The 25,278-nt window shown below is 46.8% G+C and overlaps 1 protein-coding gene across 1 annotated transcript in view; it reads right to left on the reverse strand.

Moving 5' to 3' along the window:
- Nucleotides 1–12,587, reverse strand: part of LOC131188274 (protein-lysine 6-oxidase-like) — a 37,920-nt gene extending 25,333 nt beyond the window's left edge. Inside the window, exons 1-2 of the mRNA XM_058163431.1 lie at nt 12,074–12,587; nt 4,632–4,740 (exon numbers count right to left, since the gene is read on the reverse strand). Of these exons, the coding sequence (XP_058019414.1) occupies nt 4,632–4,740; nt 12,074–12,587 (623 nt within the window). The remainder of the gene's footprint in view (nt 1–4,631; nt 4,741–12,073) is intronic.
- Nucleotides 12,588–25,278: the final 12,691 nt, after the last annotated feature.

The raw sequence follows: 25,278 nt of genomic DNA on the forward strand, positions 1-25,278 counted from the left end.
AGCAATTTTAAATGGGGTTTTAATTGAGATAATTTTTAACATCAGGCTAATTTTAAATAAGTTTTTAAATTATTTAAATCGTGTATATTTGTATTGTTGGTTTTATTTTGCCTGTACACCGCCCTGAGTCCTTCGGGAGAAGGGCGGTATAAAAATCAAATCAAATAAAATAAATAATAATAAATAAATAAATAAATAAATAATTAGGGGACTGGAGGCTAAAACATACACAGAACGATTGCAGGATTTGGGTGTGTCTAGTTTAACGAAAAGAAGGACTAGGGGAGACATGATAGCAGTCTTCCAATATCTCAGGGGCTGCCACAAAGAAGAGGGAGTCAAACTATTCTCCAAAGCACCTGAGGGTAAAACAAGAAGCAACGGGTGGAAACTGATCAAAGAAAGAAGCAACTTAGAACTAAGGAGAAATTTCCTGACAGTTAGAACAATTAATAAGTGGAACGACTTGTCTGCAGAAGTTGTGAATGCTCCAACACTGGAAGTTTTTAAGAAAATGTTGGATAACCATCTGTCTGAGATGGTGTAGGGTTTCCTGCCTGGGCAGGGGGTTGGACTAGAAGGCCTCCAAGGTCCCTTCCAACTCTGTTGTTATATTATATTATATTACAACACAAAAATCTTGGGCTCAATTCTGCTCGTAAGTCGAGGACTATCCGTATGAAGGGAAGGCTGGGAGGCAGGGGGGGGGGCAGAAGAGAGAAAGAGAAACAGGCAATTCATCAACTGAGCAAACAGGCGAAGAGTGGCAAGCTGTGAGTGACCCCACTGTGCCACCCTGGCCGGCCTCACAGCCCACTTTGTCGAAGTGTTTACAGGAAACCGCCCCTCCTTAATTCTGGCACTTTCAAAGCTGGAATCTGTAAAAGAGACAAAACCAGGCTCTTTCCCCCAACTTTAGACCTCCTTTAGACCCAGCTGAAGTAAACACCCAGACATTCCTTTCTCCTCCGCCCCCAGATTTTATGCACGAAAAATATTCCCGATTCTGCTTTCGGACCGTAATTTTCCTTGGTCATTGGCAAGAAGAGATTTTGGCTGGAGACGCTTTGAGTTTTGCAAAACATCCCTTAAAGAAACTGGCTCTTGCTATTCGATACGTAAAAATCAGCAGCAGATCCAGTGAAATAACAGAATCAGAAGATTCTGGAAGGGATCTTAGAGGTCTTCTAGTCCAACCCCTTGCTCAAGCAGGAGACCCTGTTCCATTCCAGACAAATGGTTGTCCAGTCTCTTCTTAAAAACCTCCAGTGATGATGCATTCACAACTTCTGGAGGCAAGCTGTTCCACTGGTTAATTATTATTTTTTTTGTCACAACAGTATATACAATCATCAACATAAAAATAACTCATCATGAGAGAAAAGTATATATAAGTAAAAGAACAATAGGACAGGAATGGTAGGCACTTTTATTATTATTATTATTATTATTTATTAAATTTTTATACCGCCCTTCTCCCGAAGGACTCAGGGCGGTGTACAGCCAAGGGTAAAAAACAAAATATATACAATTAAGATAACAATTAAAACAAAGCAAATTATAAAGGCTGATAGTTAAAAATTAGATTTAAAATTTTAAAATAGTAAGAAAACCCAATTAAAATCCAACACTAGTTATGCCAGTCCGCTTGAATGAATAAATGTGTTTTGAGCTCACGAGAAGGTCCAAGATCAGGCACTTGACGCAGGCCAGGGGAAGTTCGCTCCAGAGCATCACTGCCCCCACAGAGAAGGCCCTACTCCTGGGGCCGCCAGCCGACACTGTTTGGTGGACGGCACTTGAGGAGACCTCTCTGTGAGAGCGTACGGGTCGGTGGGAGGCAAAGGGTAACAGCAGGCGGTCTCGTAAGTACCCGGGTCCTAAGCCATGGAGCGCTTTAAAGATGGTAACCAAAATCTTGAAGCGCACCCAAAAAACCACAGGAAGCCAGTGCAGACTACGGAGCAGCGATGTCACATGGGAACAAGAGCTCATTCATTCTGACTAACTGCAGCCTCCGGTGCACCTCAAGGGCAGCCCCATGTAGAGAGCATTGCAATAATCCAGCCTAGACGTAACCAGAGCGTGAGTGATCGCATAAGGCATCCCGGTCAAGGAAGGACGAACTGGCGGACCAAGCGAACTTGGTAAAAGGCCTCCTGGAGACGGCCGCCAGATGTTCATCAAAGACAGCCGTCCATCCAGGAGGATTAACCACCTCCTTTGGGGCCACTAACTGCTCAACAGTCAGCTGCGGATGCAGCTGACTGTACCGGGATGCCGCATCCACAGCCACTCCGCCTTGAGGGATTGAGCTTGAGTCTGTTTCTCCCATCCAGACCCATACAGCTTCCAGGCACCGGGACAGCACTTCGACTGCTTCGTTGGGGTGGTCCGGGGTGGAAAAGTACAGCTGAGTATCATCAGCGTACAGATGATAACTCACCCCGAAACCACTGATGACCTGTGCTCTTATGCACGCCCCTTATAGTCCTCTTAGGAATGGGGTGAGGTCAATAGTAGACAGTTTTGGGTTGAAGATTTTGGGGTTTTGAGTAGAGACCACAGAGTCAGGTAGTGAGTTCCAAGCATTAACAACTCTGTTACAAAAGTCATATTTTCTGTAATCAAGTCTGAAGCGGTTGACATTAAGTTTAAATCTATTGTTTGCTCTTGTATTGTTGCGATTGAAGCTGAAGTAGTCTTTTACAGGAAGGATATTACAATAGATGAGTCTCTGTGTTAAACACAGATCATGTCAGAGTCGGCGGAGTTCTAAGTTTTCTAAACTCAGAATTTCAAGCCTGGTGGTATAAGGTATTTTGTTGATTTCGGAGGAGCGAAGAACTCTTCTAGTAAAATATTTCTGGACACGTTTGATAGTATTAATGTCAGAGATGTGGTATGGGTTCCAGACGGATGAGCTGTATTCAAGAATAGGTCTGGCAAATGTTTTGTATGCTCTGGTTAGTAGTGTAGAGTTTTTCGAAAAGAAGCAACGTAAAATTAGGTTTACAACTCTTAGAGCTTTTTTTGTTATGTAGTTGCAGTGGGCTTTGGCATTAAGGTCATTTGATATAAAAACTCCAAGGTCTTTGACAGGGAGGGGGTCGTCAGTGAGGTAATGACCATCAAGCTTGTACTTGATATTAGGGTTCTTTTTACCAATATGTAAGACTGAGCATTTGCTGGTTGATATTTGAAGTTGCCAAGTTTTAGACCAATCGGAAACAAAGTCGAGGTCATTTTGAAGGGTAGAAGTATTGTTAGTGGTATTAAATATTTTTCCTCACTGTCAGGAAATTTCTCCTCAATTCTAGGTGGATTGTTCTCTCTTTGATAACTAAGATGATTCAGGGCCTAGAGACAAAAAAAAAACTATGAAGAACGGTTGCGAGATTTGAGTATGGTCAGTCTAGGGAAAAGAAGGACTAGGGGAAAACATGATAGTAGTATTTCAATATTTGAGGAGCTGCCACATAGAAGAGGTGGGTTAGCCTATTGTCCAAAGCACCTGAAGGCAGGACAAGAAACAATGGATGGAAACCGATCAAGCAGAGAAGCAACCTGGAATTAAGGAGGAATTTCCTAACAGTGAGAAAAATTAATCAGTGGAACTACTTGCCTCCAGAAGTTGTAGGTGCTTCATCACTGGAGGTTTTGAAGACGAGTCTAGACAGCCATCTATCTAAAATGGTCTAGGCCAGGGGTCACCAACCTTTCGGACCTCGGGGACCACTAAATTCATAATTTTAAATCCCGCGGACCACTAATGTGATCGACCTAAGGACTGGGTGGGCATGGCAAGGCGGTCATGTGACTGGGTGGGCATGGCCAACTCAATGTCACTCATGTTGAGGGGTACCTTGCCATCTTCTACTTGCCACTCCTCGCCTGCCCGTCTGGGCTCCTTAGGGTCCCAACAGGAAGCAGTTGCTGGAGCAAAGCAGCTACCAAGAGAAAGAGTTGGCAAAACAAATTGGATCTGACCGAGAAGGAGGCTCAGCAGAAGCACCTCACTGAGGACTAGAAGCATAAGCTTTCCAAGAAGAGGAAAGATCTGCAGGAAGGCAAGATCAGGTACTGGCACCTGGAGGCTCAGTGGGCTGAGATGGTCAGCCAGTTCCAGGCCATGATGCAGTCCCACTGGAACGAGGCCCCCCGGTTCTTCGCCACCAGCAGCGCTTCCCTCCAGCCTTCACTCAAAGCCCCACACCAGGAGGCCGAAGCAGACCCCAAGTCAGAATTTCTGCCCCCCTCCAACCTACACAAAGACCCCGAAGGGAGAGACTCTCTGCAGCAACATAAACGTTCATTGCACGTATCTGTCCCAGGGGCTGTAGTTTGAGGACCCCTGATTTAGTGCAATATAAAAAATGCAAATAATTTTTCTGGGGACCACCAGAATTTTCTCATAGACCACCAGCGGTCCACGGACCACCAGTTGGTGACCGCTGGTCTAGGCCAGGGTGTCCCGCTTGAGCAGGGGGTAAGACTAGAAGACCTCCGAGGTCCCTTCCAACTCTGTCTGTTCAATTTTTATCTGCCGTTCTCCCTTATGAGGTGACTCCGAGAGGCTTACAGATTATATATTAAAAAAAACAACCTACTGAGCAAGCTTTGTGGCCTACCTCGCAAGGCAGTTTTCTTCCACCGCGCATTCCAAGGCGTACATCTGGACTCTCTCAACGTAGGTGGACGCTTGGAGAAAATACGGGTCGGGGACCAGGTCTGGAAGGCCTGGGGGGGAAGAAGCCGAGAAGCAACAAAATGAGAGAAACGATTTGCATTTCTGAATGACAAGCTCTGGGGAGAATGAAGAGAGGACCTCAGAAATTGCTTGGGCGGGGGAGTGGGGGTTAGACTAGATGACCTACAAGGTCCCTTCCGATTCTGTTTAATCTGTTAAAGTTAGGAGAGGGGTGTCTTCTGATGGATTAAAAAAAAAGTACACTTGTCTTCACCGGGCAGAGACCAAAATAAGGGAAGTCGGTTCACCAGCAAAGCTCTGGTAGGCACTTACATGCTTTATTTTAAAGCTATGCTTATTTTATTTTTATTTATTTATTTATTTGTCAAGCATATATAAGATAACCGGTAAGCGTATCGACATAATTTGAATACATGAAAAGAGTAAGTAAAAAAGGAATATTAGGACAGGGACGGTAGGCACGCGGGTGCACTTATGCGCGCCCCTTACAGACCTCTTAGGAATGGCCTCTGTGGCTCAGACTGGTAAGACAGTCTGTTATTAACACAGCTGCCTGCAATTACTGCAAGTTCAAATCCCACCAGGCCCAAGGTTGACTCAGCCTTCCATCCTTTATAAGGTAGGTAAAATGAGGACCCAGATTGTTGGGGGCAATAAGTTGACTTTGTATATAAATATACAAATAGGATGAAGACTATTGCTGACATAGTGTAAGCCGCCCTGAGTCTTCGGAGAAGGGCGGGATATAAATGCAAATTTAAAAAAAATGGGGTGAGGTTTTAACAGTAGACAGTTTAAGCTTAAAGTTTTGGGGGTTTGGGGAAGAAACCACAGAGTCAGGCAGTGCATTCCAGGCATTGACCATTCTGTTGCTGAAGTCATTATTTTCTGCAATCGAGTTTGGAGAGGTTTACCTTGAGTTTGTATCTATTATTTGCTCATGTATTGTTGTGGTTGAAGCTGAAGTAGTCATTGATAGGTAGGACATTGTGGTAGATAATTTTATGTACTATGCTTAGGTCAGACCGAAGTCGGCATAGTTCTAAGTTGTCTAAGCCCAAAATGTGGAGTCTGGTGGCATCAGGTATTTTATTGCGAGCGGAGAAGTGGAGGATATTTCTCGTGAAATATCTCTGGACTCGTTCAATTGTTATTATGTCCAATATGCAGTGCGGGTTCCAGACAGATGAGCTGTATTCAAGAATTGGTCTAGCAAATGTTTTGTATGCTCTAGTTTGCAGTTCAGTATTACCGAAGAAGAAGCTGCGCAAGATTAGGTTCACAATTCTTAGTGCCTTTTTGGCAATGTTGTTCCGGTGGGCTCTGACACTTAGATCTTCAGAAATGAGTACTCCAAGGCAGGGGTGAAATCTTTTTTTTTGCTACCGGTTCTGTGGGCATGGTTTGGTGATGGTGGTGGGTCATGTGACTGGATGGGCGTGGCTATGTAACCATGTGAGTAGGGGATCAAAAGTCCTGCTGAAGCAGGGTTGGACTAGATGACCTCCAGGTCCCTTCCAGCCATGGATTATCCTCTGAAGCTGCGTCTAGTGCCAGGTTTGTACTCCTTCTTTCCTCTCTTCTTTCCTTTCTTCTTTCCGTCCCTGCCTCCCTCCCTCCTTTCTTTCTCTCTCTTTCTCTCTCTCTCAAAAACGAAAAAAAACCCGCGCGATCATCAGAGGCTTTTATTTTTTTACTTTTAAAAGCATTTTTTCGCCCGAAGAAAAAATGCTTTTGTTGTGCCTCGCCCGCCCTTCTCTCCTCAGCTGGGTCCCTCCCATCTCCTGCTATCTGAGCCAGAGACTGATAGTGAAGAAGAATGGCCTGGCATGCCTCCAGCCCCCAGCCCTGGCACCATGCCCGGACAGACTGAGCAAACAAACCTCCCTCCAACAGCGTGTGAGCACGAAGCCAGCCATGTGCTAGAATTGCCGGCAGCAGAGCAGGAGGACGGAAAGACACAGTGGACGGATCCCCGCTTCCGGAGAATGGAGAGGCGACGTCAGCAAAAGGAAGGGAGGGGCAGGCCTGGGTAAGTGCTGAGTCATGGAGCCACATCCCATGGCCTATATAAAGGATCTGCTTTTTGGCATTCCTTGAATCAGGCAAAGTCTCATCTGGTTGCTGAAGTCACACCTTGGATTCCTGCCTGCCCTGAGAACTCTGACAGGAATTTGGCAAAGCTGCAGAGGCTTCGTGGCCACGCTTGATACAGACTTCCCAGACCCGGCCGTCGGAGGAGGAGTGGGACACGACAGCTTTTAAAAGTAAAAAAACCAACAACCTCTGATGATCGCGTGGCTCAGCTGGGCATGGGGGGTGGGCAGGGAGTTTTGCTACTGGTTCTTGGAACCACCCGTCGCCATCGCTACTGAATTGGACGATCCGGTCTGAACCGGGAGCATTTCACCCCTGCCTCTAAGGTCCTTGACAGAGTGAAGGTCATCTACAAGGTCATGTCATGCTTCCCAAACTTTTTCCTGCCCTACTCAAAAACCGCTTCCCAGAATTTTTTTTTTTACATGATCTAGTAAAACACTTTAAGTCCATTTAAAGGTCCCTGTAGTGCTAGGGAAAGGGTGGGTGTGTTGCTGCCCAAAGAAAAACCACCTTTTAAACTCAATTTGTGGTACTTTATCCTATTTATATTGTTATGACAAAATATATTTATTTATTTATTTATTTATTTTTCAAATTTATATACCGCCCTATCTCCCTAAGGACTCAGGGCGGTTCACAGGCAGTTAAAATACATATAAATACAGATTAAAAAACAACAATTAAAAAACTTATTCTATTATTATTAATTTAAAACAATATAAATAATAAAAACCCCTTAAAACCTAACTTTAAAATCTAATCCAGTCGCGCAGATGAATAAGTGCGTTTTAAGCTCACGAAAAAGGTTCGGAGGTCCGAAGTTGACGAAGTCCTGGAGAGTTCGCTCCAGAGGGTGGAGCCCCACAGAGAAGGCCCTTCCCTGGGTGTCGCCAGCACTGACTGCTGACGGCACCCTGAGGAGTCCCTCTGTGAGAGCGCACGGGTGGGTGAGAGGTATTTGGTAGCAGTAGGCGGTCCCGTAAATAACTTGCCCTATGCCATGGAGCGCTTTAAAGATTGTCACCAACACCTTGAAGTGCACCCGGAAGGCCAGGTAGCCAGTGCAGTCTGCGCGGGATAGGTGTAACACGGGAGCGAGGGGCTCCCTCTATCACCCGCGCAGCCGCATTCTGACCAACTGAAGCCTCCGGATGCCCCTCAAGGGAGCCCCATGTAGAGGCATTGCAGTAATCCAGGCGAGACGTCACGGGCGTGAGTGACCGTGCATAAGGCATCCCGGTCTAGAAAGCGAACTGGCGCACCAGGCGAACCTGGTGAAAGCTCTCCTGGAGACAGCTGTCAAATGGTCTTCAAAAGACAGCCGCTCATCCAGGAGACCAGATTGCGCATCTCCATCGGGGCCAATGACTCGCCCCAACAGTCAGCCGAGGACTCAGCTGACTGTACCGGGATGCCGGCATCCACAGCCACTCAGTCTTGGAGGATTGAGCTTGAGCCTGTTTCTCCCCATCCAGACCCCACACGGCTTCCAGACACCGGGACAGCACTCGATAGCTTCATTGGGGTGGCCCGTGTGAAAAGCACAGCTGGGTGTCATCAGCGTACAGCTGGTACCTCACATCGAAGCCACTGATGATCTCACCCAGCGGCTTCATATAGATGTGGAACAGAGGGGGGGAGAGAATCGACCCCTGCGGCACCCCACAAGTGAGACGCCTCGGGGCCGACCTCTGCCCCCCTGTCAACACCGTCTGCGATCGGTCGGAGAGATAGGAGGAGAACCACCGATAAACGGTGCCTCCCTCCCAATCCTCCAACCGGGCGCAGCAGGATACCATGGTCGATGGTATCGAAAGCCGCTGAGAGGTCTATAGGACCAGGACAGAGGAACAACCCCTATCCCTGGCCCTCCAGAGATCATCCACCAACGCGACCAAAGCCGTCTCCGTGCTGGAGCCGGGCCGGAAACCGGACTGGGACGGGTCTAGATAGACAGTTTCATCCAGGTGCAGGGAAACTGATATGCCACCATACTCTCTACAACCTTCGCGGGTTAAGGTTGAGACCGGACGATAATTACCTAAGACAGCCGGGTCCAGGGAGGGCTTTGAGGAGGGTTCTCACCACCGCCTCTTTCAAGGCGGCCGGAAAGACTCCTCCAACAAGGAGGCACTAATCGCCTGAGCCAGCCTCGTGTCACCTCCTGAGTGGCCAGCACCAGCCAGGAGGGGCACGGGTCCAGTAAACACGTGGTGGCATTCAGCCTACCCAACAACCTGTCCATGTCCTTGGGAGCCACAGGGTCAAACTCATCCCAAAGAATGTCACCAAGACCACCCTCAGACGCCTCATCTGAATTGCCGCAATTTTGGTCTAGACCGTCTCAAGCTGAACGATTTTATCGTATAGATAACCGTTAAACTCCTCAGCACGCCCTGCAACGGGTCATCCGCTCCCCTGGTGAAGGAGGGAACGGTCACCTGAAAAGGGCGGCTGGGCGGTTATCTGCCGACGCAATGAGGGAGGGCGAGCAACGCCTCGCTTCCTCAGTGCCACTCAGGTAGGTCCTAGTATAGGACCCAACTAGTGTCCGATCAGCCTCTAAACGGCTAGACCTCCAGGAGCTCAGGCCTTCTCGGCGTTTCATCCCCTCAGCTCCTCGGAGAACCAAGGAGCCGGTTGGGATCTTGCCGGGTCAGAGGTCGCAGAGGCACGACACGGTCTCAGCCCCAGCCGCAGCCCGCTGCCAGGCTGCGGCTAGTTCCTCTGCCGTGCCGTGAGCCAGACCCTCAGGAAGTGGCCCAAGCTCCGTCCGGAACCTCTCGGGTCCATCAGCGCTGGGCGGAACCAACGTTGTGGTTCCGTCTCCCCTGCGGTGTTGAGTGGCGGTCAGAAAGTCCAGGCGAAGGAGAGAGTGATCTGACCATGACAAAGGTTCTATGACTACATCTCTCAAATCCAGATCCTTCAACCACTGACCAGAGATAAAATAAGATCCAGAGTGCCACCCCGATGTGAGTGGGGCCATCCACTACTTGAGTCAGGTCCAAGGCCGTCATGGCCAAGAACTCCGAGCTACTGTCGATGACGATGGCAGATGGCAGTTAAAGTCCCCATGACTAAAAGTCTGGGGTCTCCACTGCCACCCCGCAAGCACCTCCAGGAGCTCAGGCAGGCAGCTGTCACGCAGCAAGGAGCCAGGTACGTGACCAGCAAGCCCATCTGACACCTATGACCCCATCTCACAAAGAGGGATTCACACCGCAATCTGAGGTACAGTGGTCTCCTCGGCTCTAGACTCTCTTTAATAGCAACCACCCCCCCACCCCTACCCTGGGCCCTCGGCTGATGGAATGCACGAAACCGGTGGGCACATTTCCGACCAGGGGCACGCCCCTTCAGTGCCAACCAGGTCTCCGTAACGCCTATAAGATCATGGCGCCCCTGGATAAGATCGTGTATTAGGGGGGCCTTATTGGCCACGGACCGTGCGTTGCATAACAATAACAATATAAATAAAAAATAAAAATAAATAAATAAAATTTGGGAAGCGCTGGTTTAATGGTCTGTTGCTTGCCAGTGGAAGATCTTCCTTCCTTCCTTCCTTCCTTCCTTCCTTCCTTCCTTCCTTCCTTCCTTCCTTCCTTCCTTCCCTCCCTCCTTCTCCCTCCTTTCTTTCCTTCCTTCTTCTTTCCTCCCTCTTGTCATCTATTCCTTTCTTCTCTCTCTCCTACCTTTCTTTCCCTCTCTCCCTCCCTTCTTCCTTTCTAATTTGAGTCCCCCTTTTCCGTTCATCCTTCCTTTCTTCTGTCAACCCCTTTCCCGTCCTCTTTCTCTCCCTCTCCCGTTTCATCTATCATTCCTTCCTCTCTTCTTTCCATTCATCTATTTGTTTCTTTCCCATCTCTCCTTCCTTCCTCCATCCCTCCCTCCTCCTTCTTGTCATCTAGTCCTTTCTTCTCTCTCTCCTTCCTTTCCTTCTCTCCCTCCTTTTTTCTCCCTTTTCCTTCCTTCTTTCGTTCCTCCCTTCCTTCTCCCTCTCTCTCTTCTCCCTTCCTTTCTTCTTCCCTCCCTCTTGTCATCTGTTCCTTCTTTCTTCTCTCTCCTTCCTTTCCTTTAATCCTTTTCTTTTGTCAACCCCCTTCTTCCTTCCTCTCTCTCTCTCCTTCTCCTGTTTCATCTCTCATTTCTTCCTCCCTTCTTTCCATTCAGCTATTTGTCAGCCATTCCTTTCCCATCTCTATTCTCTCCTTCTTTCTTTCCTTTCTTCCTTCCCCCTTCCCCCTTGCTCGTCATCCATTCCTTCTTTTTCTCTCTTTCTCCTACCGTTCTTTCCTTCTTTCCCTCCCTTCTAGTGTCCTCTTTTCCTTCCACCCTCCCTTTCTTTTGTCAACCCTCTTCTTCCCTCCCCTCTCTCCATTTCATTTGTCTTCCCTTCTTTTCCATTCATGGACCTGTGGACCCTTTGTTTCCCCTCTCTCTCTTTCATTCTTTCCTCTCACACGCCCCATTTTCTCTGGAAATTCATTTAATTTACACCAGAATCTCCCCTCATTTCACTCAGCTGTCTTGGGGGCTAAAATCAGATCGGGGGGGGGGGGTGTGGGGGGTGTGGGGGGAAAGAGATCACCCAAACTTTGGGTTTAGTTACCTGGAACTCAGGTAACCCGAACTCTTTATTCTGCTCTCACCTTGACCACCTTGTGTCCAAGCAGGGTTCAACAAATCACACCACCCTTCCCATCCCTGCTGCAGCTAGATAGTCCTGGCCTACCTAACAGGATCGTTGTACACCAGTTCTCCCACTTGAGCCAGTGAAGAGAGAATCCTGGTGGAGTTTCATCCTTTCCTAAAACTCCTTCCTTCCTTCCTTCCTTCCTTCCTTCCTTCCTTCCTTCCTTCCTTCCTTCCTTCCTTCCTTCCTTCCTTCCTTCCTTCCTTCCTTCTTTCTTTCTTTCTTTCTTTCTTTCTTTCTTTCTTTCTTTCTTTCTTTCTTTTTTCTTTCTTTCTCTCTCTTTCTCTCTCTTTCTTTCTTTCTGAGACAATCTTCCCACCTTTTTTTTTTTACTTCTTCAGGAGCTCTCCCGTTGGGATCCGCAACAACAACCCCGCAGGGTAGGCGGTTCCCAAAGCGCGAGAGATCCAAAGACACACACATACACACACACACACACACACACGCACACACACACACACACACAAACACACGCCCCGTTTCTACCTCCTCCGGGACCCCTGCTCGCCCACCGACTCTCCCACTCATCTCCGCCGTCGCGGAGTGTGTGCGCGCGTGTGTCTCACCATGGTGGAAGCGGTGGGTCCCGTAACCCGACCTCTGTCGGGCTGTCTGTCCGGGCCAGACGGCGGGACGGTCGTAGACGCTATTCGGGGAGAAGCCAGACGACCCCCGGGGGTCTCCCCGAGCCGGTCCGTCGCGTCGCCGAGCCCCTCCGTCTGCGGACGCCCCGTCGGATCTGGGCTGGCTGGATTCAGCAGCCGGAGGGTTCGGTCCGGTGCTCTGCGGAGCCGGAGCCGGAGCCGCAGCCGTCCCGATTCCCGACCCTTCCTCTGCGTCCCTTCCGTCGGCGCTCAGGTAGAAGGTTTGCTGCGCGGCGGCCGGAGCTGCGGCTCCCCGGCCGGGCAAGAACTGAGCCCCGCTGTTGTAGAGGCTGTAGTGGCGACCCCGGTTCTCCCAGCGGATCTGCTGTCTCCAAGCCGGCGCCCGCTGAGCCCCGCCGCCGGGGGGAAGAGCCGCCAGCATCAGCACCAGCAGCGCCGCCAGCATCGGAGGTGGCCGCCGGCTCCTCGCCTTCATGGCAGCGGGTGGGGAATGCGAGGTGGGGGAAACGGGGACCAGGGGGTGGCTGGTCGGAGGGGGGAGGAGAAGGAGGAGCCTCGCACACCCCCCACCACCACCATCGCCGCCTCTCTTCCCCCCCCCCCCTCCCCCGACCTCCAGGGACCCCCCCCCACTTCCCCGTCCTCAGTTTCCCTCTGCGCTCCCGTGGGGACCGCGGGGGACGGCTCAACGGATTGAAGAAAAAACAGGTGTCCCCATGGATGGCGGGGACTGGGAGGACCCCAATGAATGAATGAATGAAGAAGGATCGGACGCCTGGAAACCTCTGGTTAAGTAGTTAAGAATGATCGGGTGTTTGGAAACCCCCTGATTAATTAATTAAGAATGGTCGGCTGCTTGGAAACCCCGGATTAATTAAAGTAATAATTATCAGTGCCTGGAAACGTCTGATTAATTAATTAAGAATGATCGGACGCCTGGAAACCTCTGATTAATTAGTTAAGAATGATTGGGTGTCTGGAAATCCCCTGATTAATTAATTAATAATTATTGGTGCCTGGAAATCCCAGCTTAATTAATAATGATCGGGTACCTAGAAACCCCCAGGTCAATTGATTAATCATTATCAGGTGCTTGGAACCCCTGATTAATTAAATTAATGATCGGTGCTTGGAACCCCTGATTAATTAAATTAATAATGATTGGGTGCTTGGAAATCTCAGATTAATTAAAGTAATAATTATCAGTGCCTGGAAACCACAGATTCTTTTTTTTTTTTTTTTTATTCAAAAAGTTTTACAAAATTTTTTCCCCTTTCCCCCTCCTCCCCTCCTTCTGCAACCCCCTCCCCCGACTTTGAACGAGCACAAGGTATAGTTAAAAGTAAAACAAACATATGCTAAAAGTTTTCGTCCCAACTTAATTATACCCTACAATCATCAATTCCTAACTTCCCCAAAAGCAATCAAAATAATACATCATAATCATTCAAAACAGTCTGATAACTCTTAGTCTCTGATATCTACGTTGAATATAGTCAATCCATTTTTCCATTCCTTTAAGTATCTTTCTTGCGTATTGTCTTTCAAAAGGCTGATATCTTCGCCATCTCAGCCAAATTGGCAACTTTCAATATCCATTCTTGTATTGTTGGTACTTCTTTTTCTTCCAATATTGTCCTATTAGTAATCTTGCTGCAGTTATTAGATTTAAAATCAATTTAGTCTCAATTACTGTACAATCCGTAATAATTCCCAACAAGAAAAATTACGGCAGGAACTTTATCTTCTTTTCAGAACATTTTGTAAAATCCACCAAATTTTTATCCAAAAGGCCTTTATGTCCTTACAAGTCCACCAAATGTGAAAATATGTAGCGTCATCACAATTACATCTCCAACATTTTGCTTGCATTTCTGGATACATACGATAATTTTTAGGATCTAGATGCCATCTATAAAACATTTTATAAAAATTTTCCCTCAGATTCTGTGCCTGCGAATTTAACATTTCTAACCCAAATTCTTTCCCACGTTTCCAATAATATTGGCTCCTGAAAATTTTGTGCCCACTTTATCATACAGTCCTTTACCAAGTCCCTTTCAGAATCTATTTCAAGTAACACATTATACAATCTCTTTATATGCTCCTGAGACTGATTTCTAATTTGCTTTACCAAATTTCCCTCGTTCTGCTCTATACCAAATTTTTGATCTCCCTTCCATCTAGCATGTAATTGCTCATATTGAAACCAAGTATAATTTTTCCCTTCCTCTCTTAATACTTGCAGAGATTTTAACTGCAAATTACCTCTTTCAGTATACAAAAGATCTTTATATGTAATCATTTCCTGCTTCTGTTCTATGTTTATATTTTCTACTGTATGTCTAGGACATACCCATATAGGAACCTTATAATTTAGTTTATAAGAGTATTTTTCCAAACACATGAAGGGCATTTCTTAGCACATGATTTTTAAAGGCCTTATCCACTTTTTGTCATAAATTAAATATGCATGCCATCCATATAACAAATCATAACCTTCTATATTCAAAATTCTATCCTCTGTTAAATTAAACCAATCACTTATTGCAGAGAGAGCTGCTTCATAATATAATTTAAAGTTAGGCACTTTTAAACCTCCCCTTTCCGAGAATCTTGAATTATTTTCATTTTAACCTAGCTTTTTACCTTCCCATATAAATTTGTTAATTCCTTCTGCCATTCCTCAAGATTCTTATCTTTCTTAATTATTGGTAACATCTGAAAGAGGAATAAAAATCTAGGTAAAACATTCATTTTAATAGCAGCAATTCTCCCCAGCAAAGATAATTGCAATTTTTTCCAAACAATCAACTCCTTCTGAACTTTTTGCCATAAAACCTCATAGTTATTCTTATACAATTTCACATTTGATGACGTAATATAAACCCTAAATACTTAACCTTCTTTACAATTTCAAATCCTGTTACTTCCTCTAATTTTTCTTTCTGTTGTCTGGCCATATTTTTTATTATCACTTTTGTCTTTTTCTGATTTACCTTAAACCCTGAGACATTCCCATATTGATCAATTATTTCCAACAAAGATTTACTAGAATTTATAGGGTTTGTTAAAGTAATCACCAAATCATCTGCAAAAGCTCTTAACTTATATTCATACTGTCTAACTCTAATTCCCTCTATCTCCTTTACTTCGATTTTATCCAATAATGGTTCTAGAGTTAAAATAAACAATAATGGTGATAAAGGACATCCCTGTCTTGTTCCTTTCGCAATCTTAAAAGGTTCTGTTAAGCTACCATTGATTATAATCTGTGCTGTTTGCTCTCCATATGGAAACCACAGATTCATTAATTAAGAATGATCGGATGCCTGGAAACCTCCGATTACACAATGATTGGGTTAATTCATTAGTTAATAATGATTGGGTGTCTGGAAATCCCTGATTAATTAAATTAATAATGATCGGTGCTTGGAACCCCTGATTAACTAATGCATAATTATCAGCTGCCTGGAAACCCCAGATTAGTTAAATTACTAATGATTGGGTGCCTGGAAGCCCTTGAATCCCCTGATTAATTAAATAATAATTGTTTTTTTATTTTTTTATTTTATTTGCATTTATATCCCGCCCTTCTCCGAAGACTCAGGGCGGCTTACACTATGTTAGCAATAGTCTTCATCCATTTGTATATTATATACAAAGTCAACTTTTATTGCCCCCAACAATCTGGGTCCTCATTTTACCTACCTTATAAAGGATGGAAGGCTGAGTCAACCTTGGGCCTGGTGGGACTTGAACCTGCAGTAATTGTAAGCAGCTGCTGTTAATAACAGACTGCATTAGCCTGTTGAGCCACCCCTGATTAGTTAATTAATAATTTTGGGGTGTCTAAAAATCCCTGATTAAATTATTAATCATTATTGAGTGCCTAGGACCCCCAGATTAATTAATTAACAATTGTTGGTGCTTGCAAATCCCAGATTAATTAATTGCAGATATTTTATTATCCAGCTCGGTAGCACCATCACTACTGGAAGGGAGTGGGGTTTGGGAGAAGGAGGAGGAGGAAGAAGAGGATTGTGGGGGTCCTTGGTGTTTTCTGAGCTTGCTTGTTTTCTTGCAGACGTTTCACGACCCAACTAGGTAACATCATCAATGCTAGAAAGAGGTGGAGTTGTGGAGAGGAGGACTGTGAGTGTTGTGGCTCCCGCCCCCGAACCTGGCCCCATGCCCGAAAGTGCCTTGGAGCCGGGCCTGCTGCCAGAAAGTGACTCAGAGCTGGGCCTGCTGCCAGAAAGTGACTTGGACAGTGAGGGGGAAGGGCCGTCAGGACTTACCTTGGAAGCACCAGCCTCCCTGGATCAGCTCCAGGAGCAGGCCAAGTGAAAGAGATAACGAGGCCTCCTTCTCCTGATTCTTTCCCCCACCCCCCAGGCCACGCCTGCAGACCCAGCTGACAGCAGTCAGGCTTGGCTCAATCCCAGATTTTGTAGGCAGGAGAGGCGGGAACAACGGAAGCAGGGGTGGGGCAGGCCTAGGAAGTGCTGAGTCATGGAGCCACACCCCACAGGATATAAAAGGCAGCAAGAGCTGGTGTGTCTCTTTGTATCAGGCAAATCCATGGATTGACTAGAGCTGAAGGTTGTGACTCACCAGTGTCTTGGCAGCCAACGAGGGCTCTTGGCATACGCTGGCTCTTTTGCTGCCAGAGCTGATAAGAGCCGGCTAATTAAGCCATTGTTCGGATGGAGGCGAGGAGGACATAACAGTGAGGTCCCTGGTGCTCTCTGAGCTTGCTTGTTTTCTTGCAGATGTTTCATGACCCAAACTAGGTAGCATCCCCCAGGAGTAGGGCCTTCTCTGTTGGAGCTCCGACGCTCTGGAACGAACTTCCCCCTGGCTTACGCCAAGTGCCTGATCTTCGGACCTTTCGCCGTGAGCTGAAAACACACTTATTTATTCAAGCGGGACTGGCATAATAGTTTTACTATTTTAAATTGGGTTTTTATTGTTTTAGGGTTTAAAATTTTTAAATTTTAATGTCGGCCTTTTTTGTAATTTGCTTTGTTTTAAATTCTGGTTTTAATTGTATATATACTGAGTTTTATCCTTGGCTGTACACCGCCCTGAGTCCTTCGGGAGAAGGGCGGTATAAAAATCTAATAAATAAAAATAAATAAATAAAATCATCAGTGCTAGTAAGGAGGAGGAGGAGGAGGAGGAGGAGGAGGAGGAAGAAGAGGGAGTTCTTGATCTTCTCTGAATTTGCTAGTTTCCTTGCAGATGTCTTATTACCCAACTAGGTAACATCATCAGGGAATGTGGGGTTTGCTCGGAATTCTGGGAGTTGAAGTCCACACATCTTCAACTGGTTGACCTTGAGAAACACCGGCCCTTTAGACTTAAGTGGAATGCAAAGGACAATACACCCACTCAACTCTGGCTGGGAAAAAAAAAAAAGTCCTATGTGTGGAGATCAGAAACGTCCAGCCGAACTCCCGGCTTTCTGAATCAGCCGCTAGTAACTTTCCCTTTCTGCTCCCCGATGTCTGGAATAATATTTGCAAAGGCCACAAAAGGAAGCGGAGTGGATGGTTGTGGTCTTCTAAATAAAAGCGCCAGTCAATATTTTGGTGTTTCCTATCGGAATCTCTCAAGTGGGCCGCTTGTTTGCAGGTGTGTTCTCAACACTTGCCCGTCCACTTTTCCCCCAACGGTGGAGGCTGCCATGTGCGGGAGCTGGGGGGGGGAGGAGGAAGACAGACCCCCCCCGCCCCGACCCCTTGCTCCTTGTGCTAATATTTGTTGTCACAAGGAAGGAGGAGGGAGGCTGGCTGGCAGGGGAGGATAGTGAAGAGAAGGACCAGGGGAGACATGATAGCTGTCTTCCAATATTTGAGGGGCTGCCACAGAGAGGAGGAAGGGGGTCAAGCTATTTTCCAAAGCACTTGAAGGCCAGACAAGGAACAATGGATGGAAACTGACCAAGGAGAGATTCAACCTAGAAATAAGGAGGAATTTTCTGACGGTGAGAATGATCAACCCATGGAACAGACGCTGCCTTCGGAAGTTGTGGGAGCTTCATCCCTGGAAGCTTTCAAGAAGAGGCTGGACTGCCATTTGTCAGAAATGGTGTAGAGCCTTCCTGCTTGGGCAGGGGGTTGGACTAGATGACCTCCAAGGTCCCTTCCAACTCTGTTTAATCTGTAGTTCAAATCTGTCGTTCTATTATTCTGAATGACTTGCCTCCAGAAGTTGTGGGTGTTCCATCACTGGAGGCTTTCAAGAAGAGACTGGCCCGCCATTTGTCTGGAATGAAATAGGGTCTCCTGCTTGAGCAGGGGGCTGGACTAGAAGACCTCCAAGGTCCCTTCCAATTCTGTTAATCTGTATCCGTATTTTTGTGGCTTGATATATTTTTTTTAATTTGCATTTATATCCCGCCCTTCTCTGAAGACTCAGGGCGGCTTACACTGTGTCAAGCAATAGTCTTCATCCTATTTGTATATTTATATACAAAGTCAACTTATTGCCCCCAACAATCTGGGTCCTCATTTTACCTACCTTATAAAGGATGGAAGGCTGAGTCAACCTTGGGCCTGGTGGGACTTGAACCTGCAGTAATTGCAGGCAGCTGCTGTTAATAACAGACTGCATTAGCAGTCTGAACCACAGCGGCCCCTAGAAGCAGCCTGCGACCCAAATTACAAAATTGCATAGAGCAGTGTTCTCAACTTTAAGAGGCATGGACTTCAACTCCCAGAATTCCCTAGTCAGCCATGCTGTGTGCAGAATTCTGGGAGTTGAAGTCTATGCCTCTTAAAGTTGCCAAGGTTGAGCCTTAGAGAGTTGCGGATCCATCACTGGAAGTTTTCAAAAACAGACTGAATAGCCGTTTGACTGGGATGGCCTAAGGTCTCCTGCCCTGAGCAGAGAGTTGGACTAGAAGACCTCTGAGGTCCCTTCCAGCCCTATGACTGATTCTATGTTTTCTGCTCATGGTCAGGTGTCATCTCTCCCCATTCTGGGAAAAAAATATCCATCTGGTACAGTTCCAAGCTGGGAGAAAGGCACTGGAGACAAAATGGAGGCTGGAGGCTGATTGGAAAGATGGTTTAATGATGAAGCAGAACCACCAAGCACATGGTTCTGGGCAGCTGACCACATGGAGTTGAGAGTGGGGATATTTATACCTTCGCTTGGGCTTTGCACTTGAGCTTCCTATTCCTGTGCAAGAACATGTATTCTATTGGCTGTTTTCAAACTCCCACAGGGCCATGTAGGGGTTATGTAGGGGTCATAGCTGGCTCTATAGGCAAAATACAAATCCTAGGAATTTGTCTGAGCTACGTTTGGTTGAAGTTTGGACTGTTGGGGGTGGTGGACCTGAGATGATGCAATGAAGGGGCTTTGGGCAATTCCTATTGTGGCTGAGGGCTAATTCTACCTTTGTTAGATCTGGGATGAGGGTATTATAGATGGGGAAGAAATGGAAGTAGTGACAGATTTTATTTTCCTGGGCTCCAAGATCACCGCAGATGGGGACTGCAGCCAAGGAATTAAAAGACGCTCCTGGAGAGGAAAGCTATGGCAAATCTAGACAGCGTACTAAAAAGCAGAGACATCACCCTGCCAACAAAAGTGCGAATAGTCAAGCCGATGGTTTTCCCAGTTGCAATGTATGGCTGTGAAGGTTGGACCATAAGAAAGGCTGAGCGCCAAAGAATGGAGGCCTTTGAACTCTGGTGCTGGAGAAGACTCCTGCGAGTCCCTTGGACTGCAAGGCGAACAAACAAGTCAGTTCTAGAGGAGATCAACCCTGACTGCTCTTTAGTTGGGGTGAGATACCAGCTGTACGCTGATGACACCCAGCTGTACTTTTCCACCCCAAGCCACCCCAATGAAGCTGTTGAAGTGCTGTCCTGGTGTTTGGAAGCCGTACGGGTCTGGATGGGGAGAAACAGGCTCAAGCTTAATCCTTCCAAGACGGAGTGGCTGTGGATGCTGGCACCCCGATTCAGTCAGCTGCAGCCGCGGCTGACTGTTGGAGGCGAGTTATTGGCCCCAAAGGATAGGGTGCACAACTTAGGTGTCCTCCTGGATGAACGGCTGTCGTTTGAAGATCATTTGACGGCCGTCTCCAGGAGGGCCTTCCACCAGGTTCGCCTGGTTCGGCAGTTGCGCCCCTTCCTTGATCGGGATGCCTTGTGCACAGTCACTCATGCGCCGCTACCTCTCGCTTGGATTATTGTAATGCTCTCTACATGGGGCCCCCTTGAGGTGCACTCGAGGCTTCAGTTAGTCCAGAATGCAGCTGCGCTGGTGATAGAGGGAGGTAGCTCTGTAACACCGCTCCCGCAGACTGCACTGGCTACCTGTGGCCTTCGGGTGCATTTAAGGTTTTGGTCACTACCTTTAAGCGCCCATGGCTTAGGGCCGGGTACTTACGGACCGCCTGCTGTTACCGCATGCCTCCCACCGACCCGACGCCTCACAGAGAGGACTTCTCAGGGTGCCGTCCGCCAAGCAATGTCGGCTGGCGGCCCCCAGGAAGGTCCTTCTGTGGGGCTCCACACTCTGGAACGAGCTTCCGGTTTACGCCAAATACCTGACCTTTCGACCTTCCGCCGAACTGAAGACACATCATTTGGGCTGGCTTAAATTTTATTGATTTTAATTGTTCTATTATTAATTTTAAGGGGTTTTAGTTTTATATATTTTAAAGTTTTTAGGCCAATTATAAAATAAGTTTTTAATTTGTATTTTAATTGTATATTGTATTGTCTGTTTTACTTTTGGCTGTACACCGCCTGGTCCTTGGGAGAAGGGTATCATCGAATAAATAATAATAATAATAATAATAATAATAATAATAATAATAATAATAATAATAATAATAATAATAATAATAATAATAATAATAATAATAGAAGGCCAGATCCTGAAGATGAAACTGAAATACTTTGGCCACTTAATGAGAAGGAAGGACTCACTGGAGAAGAGTCTAATGGTGGGAATGATTGAGGGCAAAAGAAGAACAGGATGGCAGAGAATGAGGTGGCTGGATGGAGTCACTGTTGCAGTTGGTGTGAGCTTAAATGATCTCCGGGGGATGGTAGAGGACAGGAAGGCCTGGAGGAACGTTGTCCATGGGGTCGCGATGGGTCGGACACACTAACAGCAACAAATTTTATCTCTTTACCTCTTAAGTGCTGACATCTGCTGTGGGGTATTAAGGAAGGTGGGGGCTGCTTTCCAAGAGCATGTTACTCCATTTCTCATCCAGGTAAATATAATATTCTACCTTTTTTAATATTTCTCAAAATGTGTCATTCTTCTAGGAGAAGGGTGGGTGCTAACTTCCCACACCACCGTCATGCAAGGTCCACCACAGTTACCTCCTCACGAACCTCCTGTGGTGCTCCAGGCCCCAAGAGACGAGATCAACAGCCAATCTTGAATCTTTCCAAGTCTTCCAGGAAAACCTCAGGCTGGGAAAGAATGACAAGTGACAACTCTTCTCTGGACAACGCACAGGCACTCAACAACCACACAAATCAAACAACAAGGCTCAGAAGGTCCATTTTGTTTTCCGAGCAACACTTTTTCACTTTGGGTGGGTCATCTTCCAAACATCTTCAACCCAGGTGGGTCATCTTCCAAACAGTGGAACCTTTTACAGCCAGAGATACTTTTCGGTGTCCCTATAAAATCCTGGCCAGACACTGAAGAATTTTTGAGACTCACCTGCTCTTCCTGTGGATGGCTAAAAAAAAAACCCCAATAATTTAAAAAGCCACTTAGCTGTCTGTCTTGGCCAAAACTGGTTGCACCTGCCAGCAGCTCTCCGTGTTCTCTTCTTTCAGCAAAAACACAGTCTTCAAAAGCATTCCATAGACTGGGGTGAAATGCTCCCGGTTTGGCCAAACTGGTAGCAATAACGGCCGGTGGTTCGGAGAACCGGCAGTGATGGCGGTGCGAAGGTCCGCCCACCTGCCGGTTCAGGAAGTAACCTGTTTTTTACTCTCTGCGCATGCGCAGAAGGATTTGCCCATGTGCAGAGGGCCTGCATGTGCATATGACGTGCGCGCGCGCTTCCAAACCAGTTGGGAAGGTAAGTAGATTTCACCCCTGCCATAGACCCCGATTCCATTACAGATAGTCCTTGACTTATGACCTCAACGGAGCCACAAATTTCTGTGGCTAAGTGAGACATTGGTGAAGTTAGTTTTGCGGCCATTTTACCGCCTTTCTTGCCACATTTGTTAAGTGAGTTTTGCCCCATTTTACGGCCTTACGCGCCACCGTTAAGTGAGCCGCTGCAGTGGATAAGTTAGCGACGCGGTTCTTAAAGTGAATCCGGCTGCCCCATTGACTTTGCTGGTCAGAAGGTCGCAAAAAGGGATCACGTGACCCCCGGGATACAGCAATGGTCGTAAGTATGAAGCAGTTGTCTGAAGTTTGATCACGTCTCATAAATCACTTATTTCACTGCCGTTGTAACTTTGAATGGACACCAAATGAACTGTTGTAAGTCGAGGACTACCTGTATTAAAAATCGTGCATTTTTCCAGAATCTGGGAGTCCCAGATGAAACACCGTGTCAGGGTTCCAATTAACACCGCCAATGAAAGAAGGCTCCGAGGCTTGAAGTTCCTCAAAGTTTCATTTTATTAGAGATGTCATATTGGTGCATCTGGGAAAACCCGAACCTGATAGTTTCCAGGTTTTCCCCACCCAAAGTTTCCCCTGCACCCACATGTCCATCACATGGTCCAATCAAAGCACCATCCCAACTAGAGATGCCTCTCAGTCACGCACCTCCAGGTGCAGGGCAAGATGTCCTTGACTCTCTGAGAATAGAATGTTATTTTGACTACATATCACCCTGGCTCCATACAATCCCCCCTCCCACTTTCCCACAGCAGTAAATGTGGCAGGCCTGAAGGCCCAATGCAAAAGATGGCTCCCAGGTCTGACAGTGTTGTGACCCAGGCCCAAGTAGGTAGTAATAAACTTAGTCCGTGGAAAAACAAACTTTATTCGAACAGCTGGGAATTACTTCATTCCCAGCGTCATTCAACTCAAAGTAAAACAAATGCCTCCCAACACAAATTCCTCAGTTATCTTACAAACCTTAGTCCAATTAGGCAAACTGCCAAAGGCCCTTCCTAGCAAATGTCCAGAAGCCACAAAAACAAAGACGTATATGAAGCAGAGGACGAAGCAGAAGACACAGCTACAACATTGTTTTCTGGCAAAGCTGAAACACCGTTGCTTGTCTGTTTTAAGCCTTATGGGAGGGGCCAATCATCTCTTGGCCCTATTCCCGAGTTGTCCTCTCTGCTTGAGCTGCTCTTGCCTTCTGGCAGCTCTTCTCATGTTCCACCCAACAGGCTCCTCCTGTTCCTCTGCCTCACTACTATCAGTCTCTGGAGTTTCTGGAGTCCGCACCTCACTTCCCAATGGCCCTGGCCTCACCTCAGCCTCATCGCTGTCCAACTCCGTTGCCAGCTCCGTAGGCTGCTGATAGACCACAACAGAAAGGTTCTATTCCAGCTTTGGGTCACCCCAGTCTAAGATCAACCCATTAACCATTATTTCCACTGATTCTTTCACAACATCCACTGTCCCCTAGGCCCGGCCAGCCTTTGCCTAAATTTGGGTGGAACCCATAGCATTGTAGGAGAAAGAATGGCAGGGTGGGGTTAAAAGAGGGATCTGCCTAGAATCGCTGCGTTGTCGCAAGCAAACTGTGTCTCACTGTTGAGAGACCAAGCTGGCCTACTCATTAGCTGCACACCCAGAAACCTGATGCTGCTAACCACCTCCACAGGTGAGTCATTAATACACAGAGGTGTGTGATTGGGCCTGAAATCGACAATGATCTCTTTAGTTTGGCCTACATTTAAAACGAAGATGAAGTTGACCAAACCCTCTATCTCCTTGCGGCAAGCGCCCTCATTGTCATCTTATAATAATAATAATAACAGAGTTGGAAGGGACTTTGGAGGTCTTCTAGTCCAACCCCCTGCCCAGCAGGAAACCCTACACCACTTCAGACAAATGGTTATCCAACATCTTCTTAAAAATTTCCAGTGTTGGAATATTCACAACTTCTGCAGGCAAGTTGTTCCACTGATTAATTGTTCTGACTGTCAGGAAATTTCTCCTTAGTTCTAAGTTGCTTCTCTCCTTGATTAGTTTCCACCCATTGCTTCTTGTCCTGTCTTCAAGTGCTTTGGAGAACAGCCCGACTCCCTCTTCTTTGTGGCAGCCCCTGAGATATTGGAACACTGCTATCATGTCTCCCCTAGTCCTTCTTTTCATCAAACTAGACATACCCAGTTCCTGCAACCGTTCTTTGTATGTTTTAGCCTCCAGTCCCCAATCATCTTTGTTGCTCTTCTCTGCACTCTTTCTAGAGTCTCAGCATCTTTTTTACATCGTGGCGACCAAAATTGAATGCAATATTCCAAGTGTGGCCTTACCAAGGCATTATAAAGTGGTATTAACACTTCACGTGATCTTGATTCTATCCCTCTGTTTATGCAGCCCAGAACTGTGTTGGCTTTTTTAGCAGCTGCTGCACACGGCTGGCTCATATCTAAATGGTTGTCCACTAGGACTCCAAGATCCCTCTCACAGGTACTACTATTGAGCAAGGTACCACATATATGGTACCTGTGCATTTTGTTTTTTTGGCCTAAATGTAGAACCTTACTTTTTTCACTGTCGAATTTCATTTTGTTAGATAGCGCCCAATGTTCAAGTCTGTCAATCTTAATAGAATAGAATAGAATAGAATAGAATAGAATAGAATAGAAAAATAGACTAGACTAGACTAGAATAATAGAGTTGGAAGGGAGTTTGGAGGTCTTCTAGTCCAACCCATGCTCAGGCAGGAAACCCTATACCCATGATGGCGAGCTATGGCACACGTGCCACATGTGGCACACGAAGCCATATCTGGGGGCACGCGAGCATTGCCCTAGCTCAGCTCCAGCGTGGATGCGTGCACTGGCCAGCTGATTTTTTGGCTTTCTGGGCCCACCAGAAGTCAGGAAATGGACCGTTTCTGGCCTCGGGGGAGGGGGGAGACCGTTTTTGCCCTCCATAGGCTCCAAGAAAGCCTCTGGAACCCGGGGAGGGTGAAAAATGGGCCAAACGGGCCCACCGGTAACCTTTTTGCCATCACGTGC

This window comes from Ahaetulla prasina, chromosome 1, assembly GCF_028640845.1.
Source record: "Ahaetulla prasina isolate Xishuangbanna chromosome 1, ASM2864084v1, whole genome shotgun sequence".
NCBI classification, from domain to species: domain Eukaryota; kingdom Metazoa; phylum Chordata; class Lepidosauria; order Squamata; family Colubridae; genus Ahaetulla; species Ahaetulla prasina.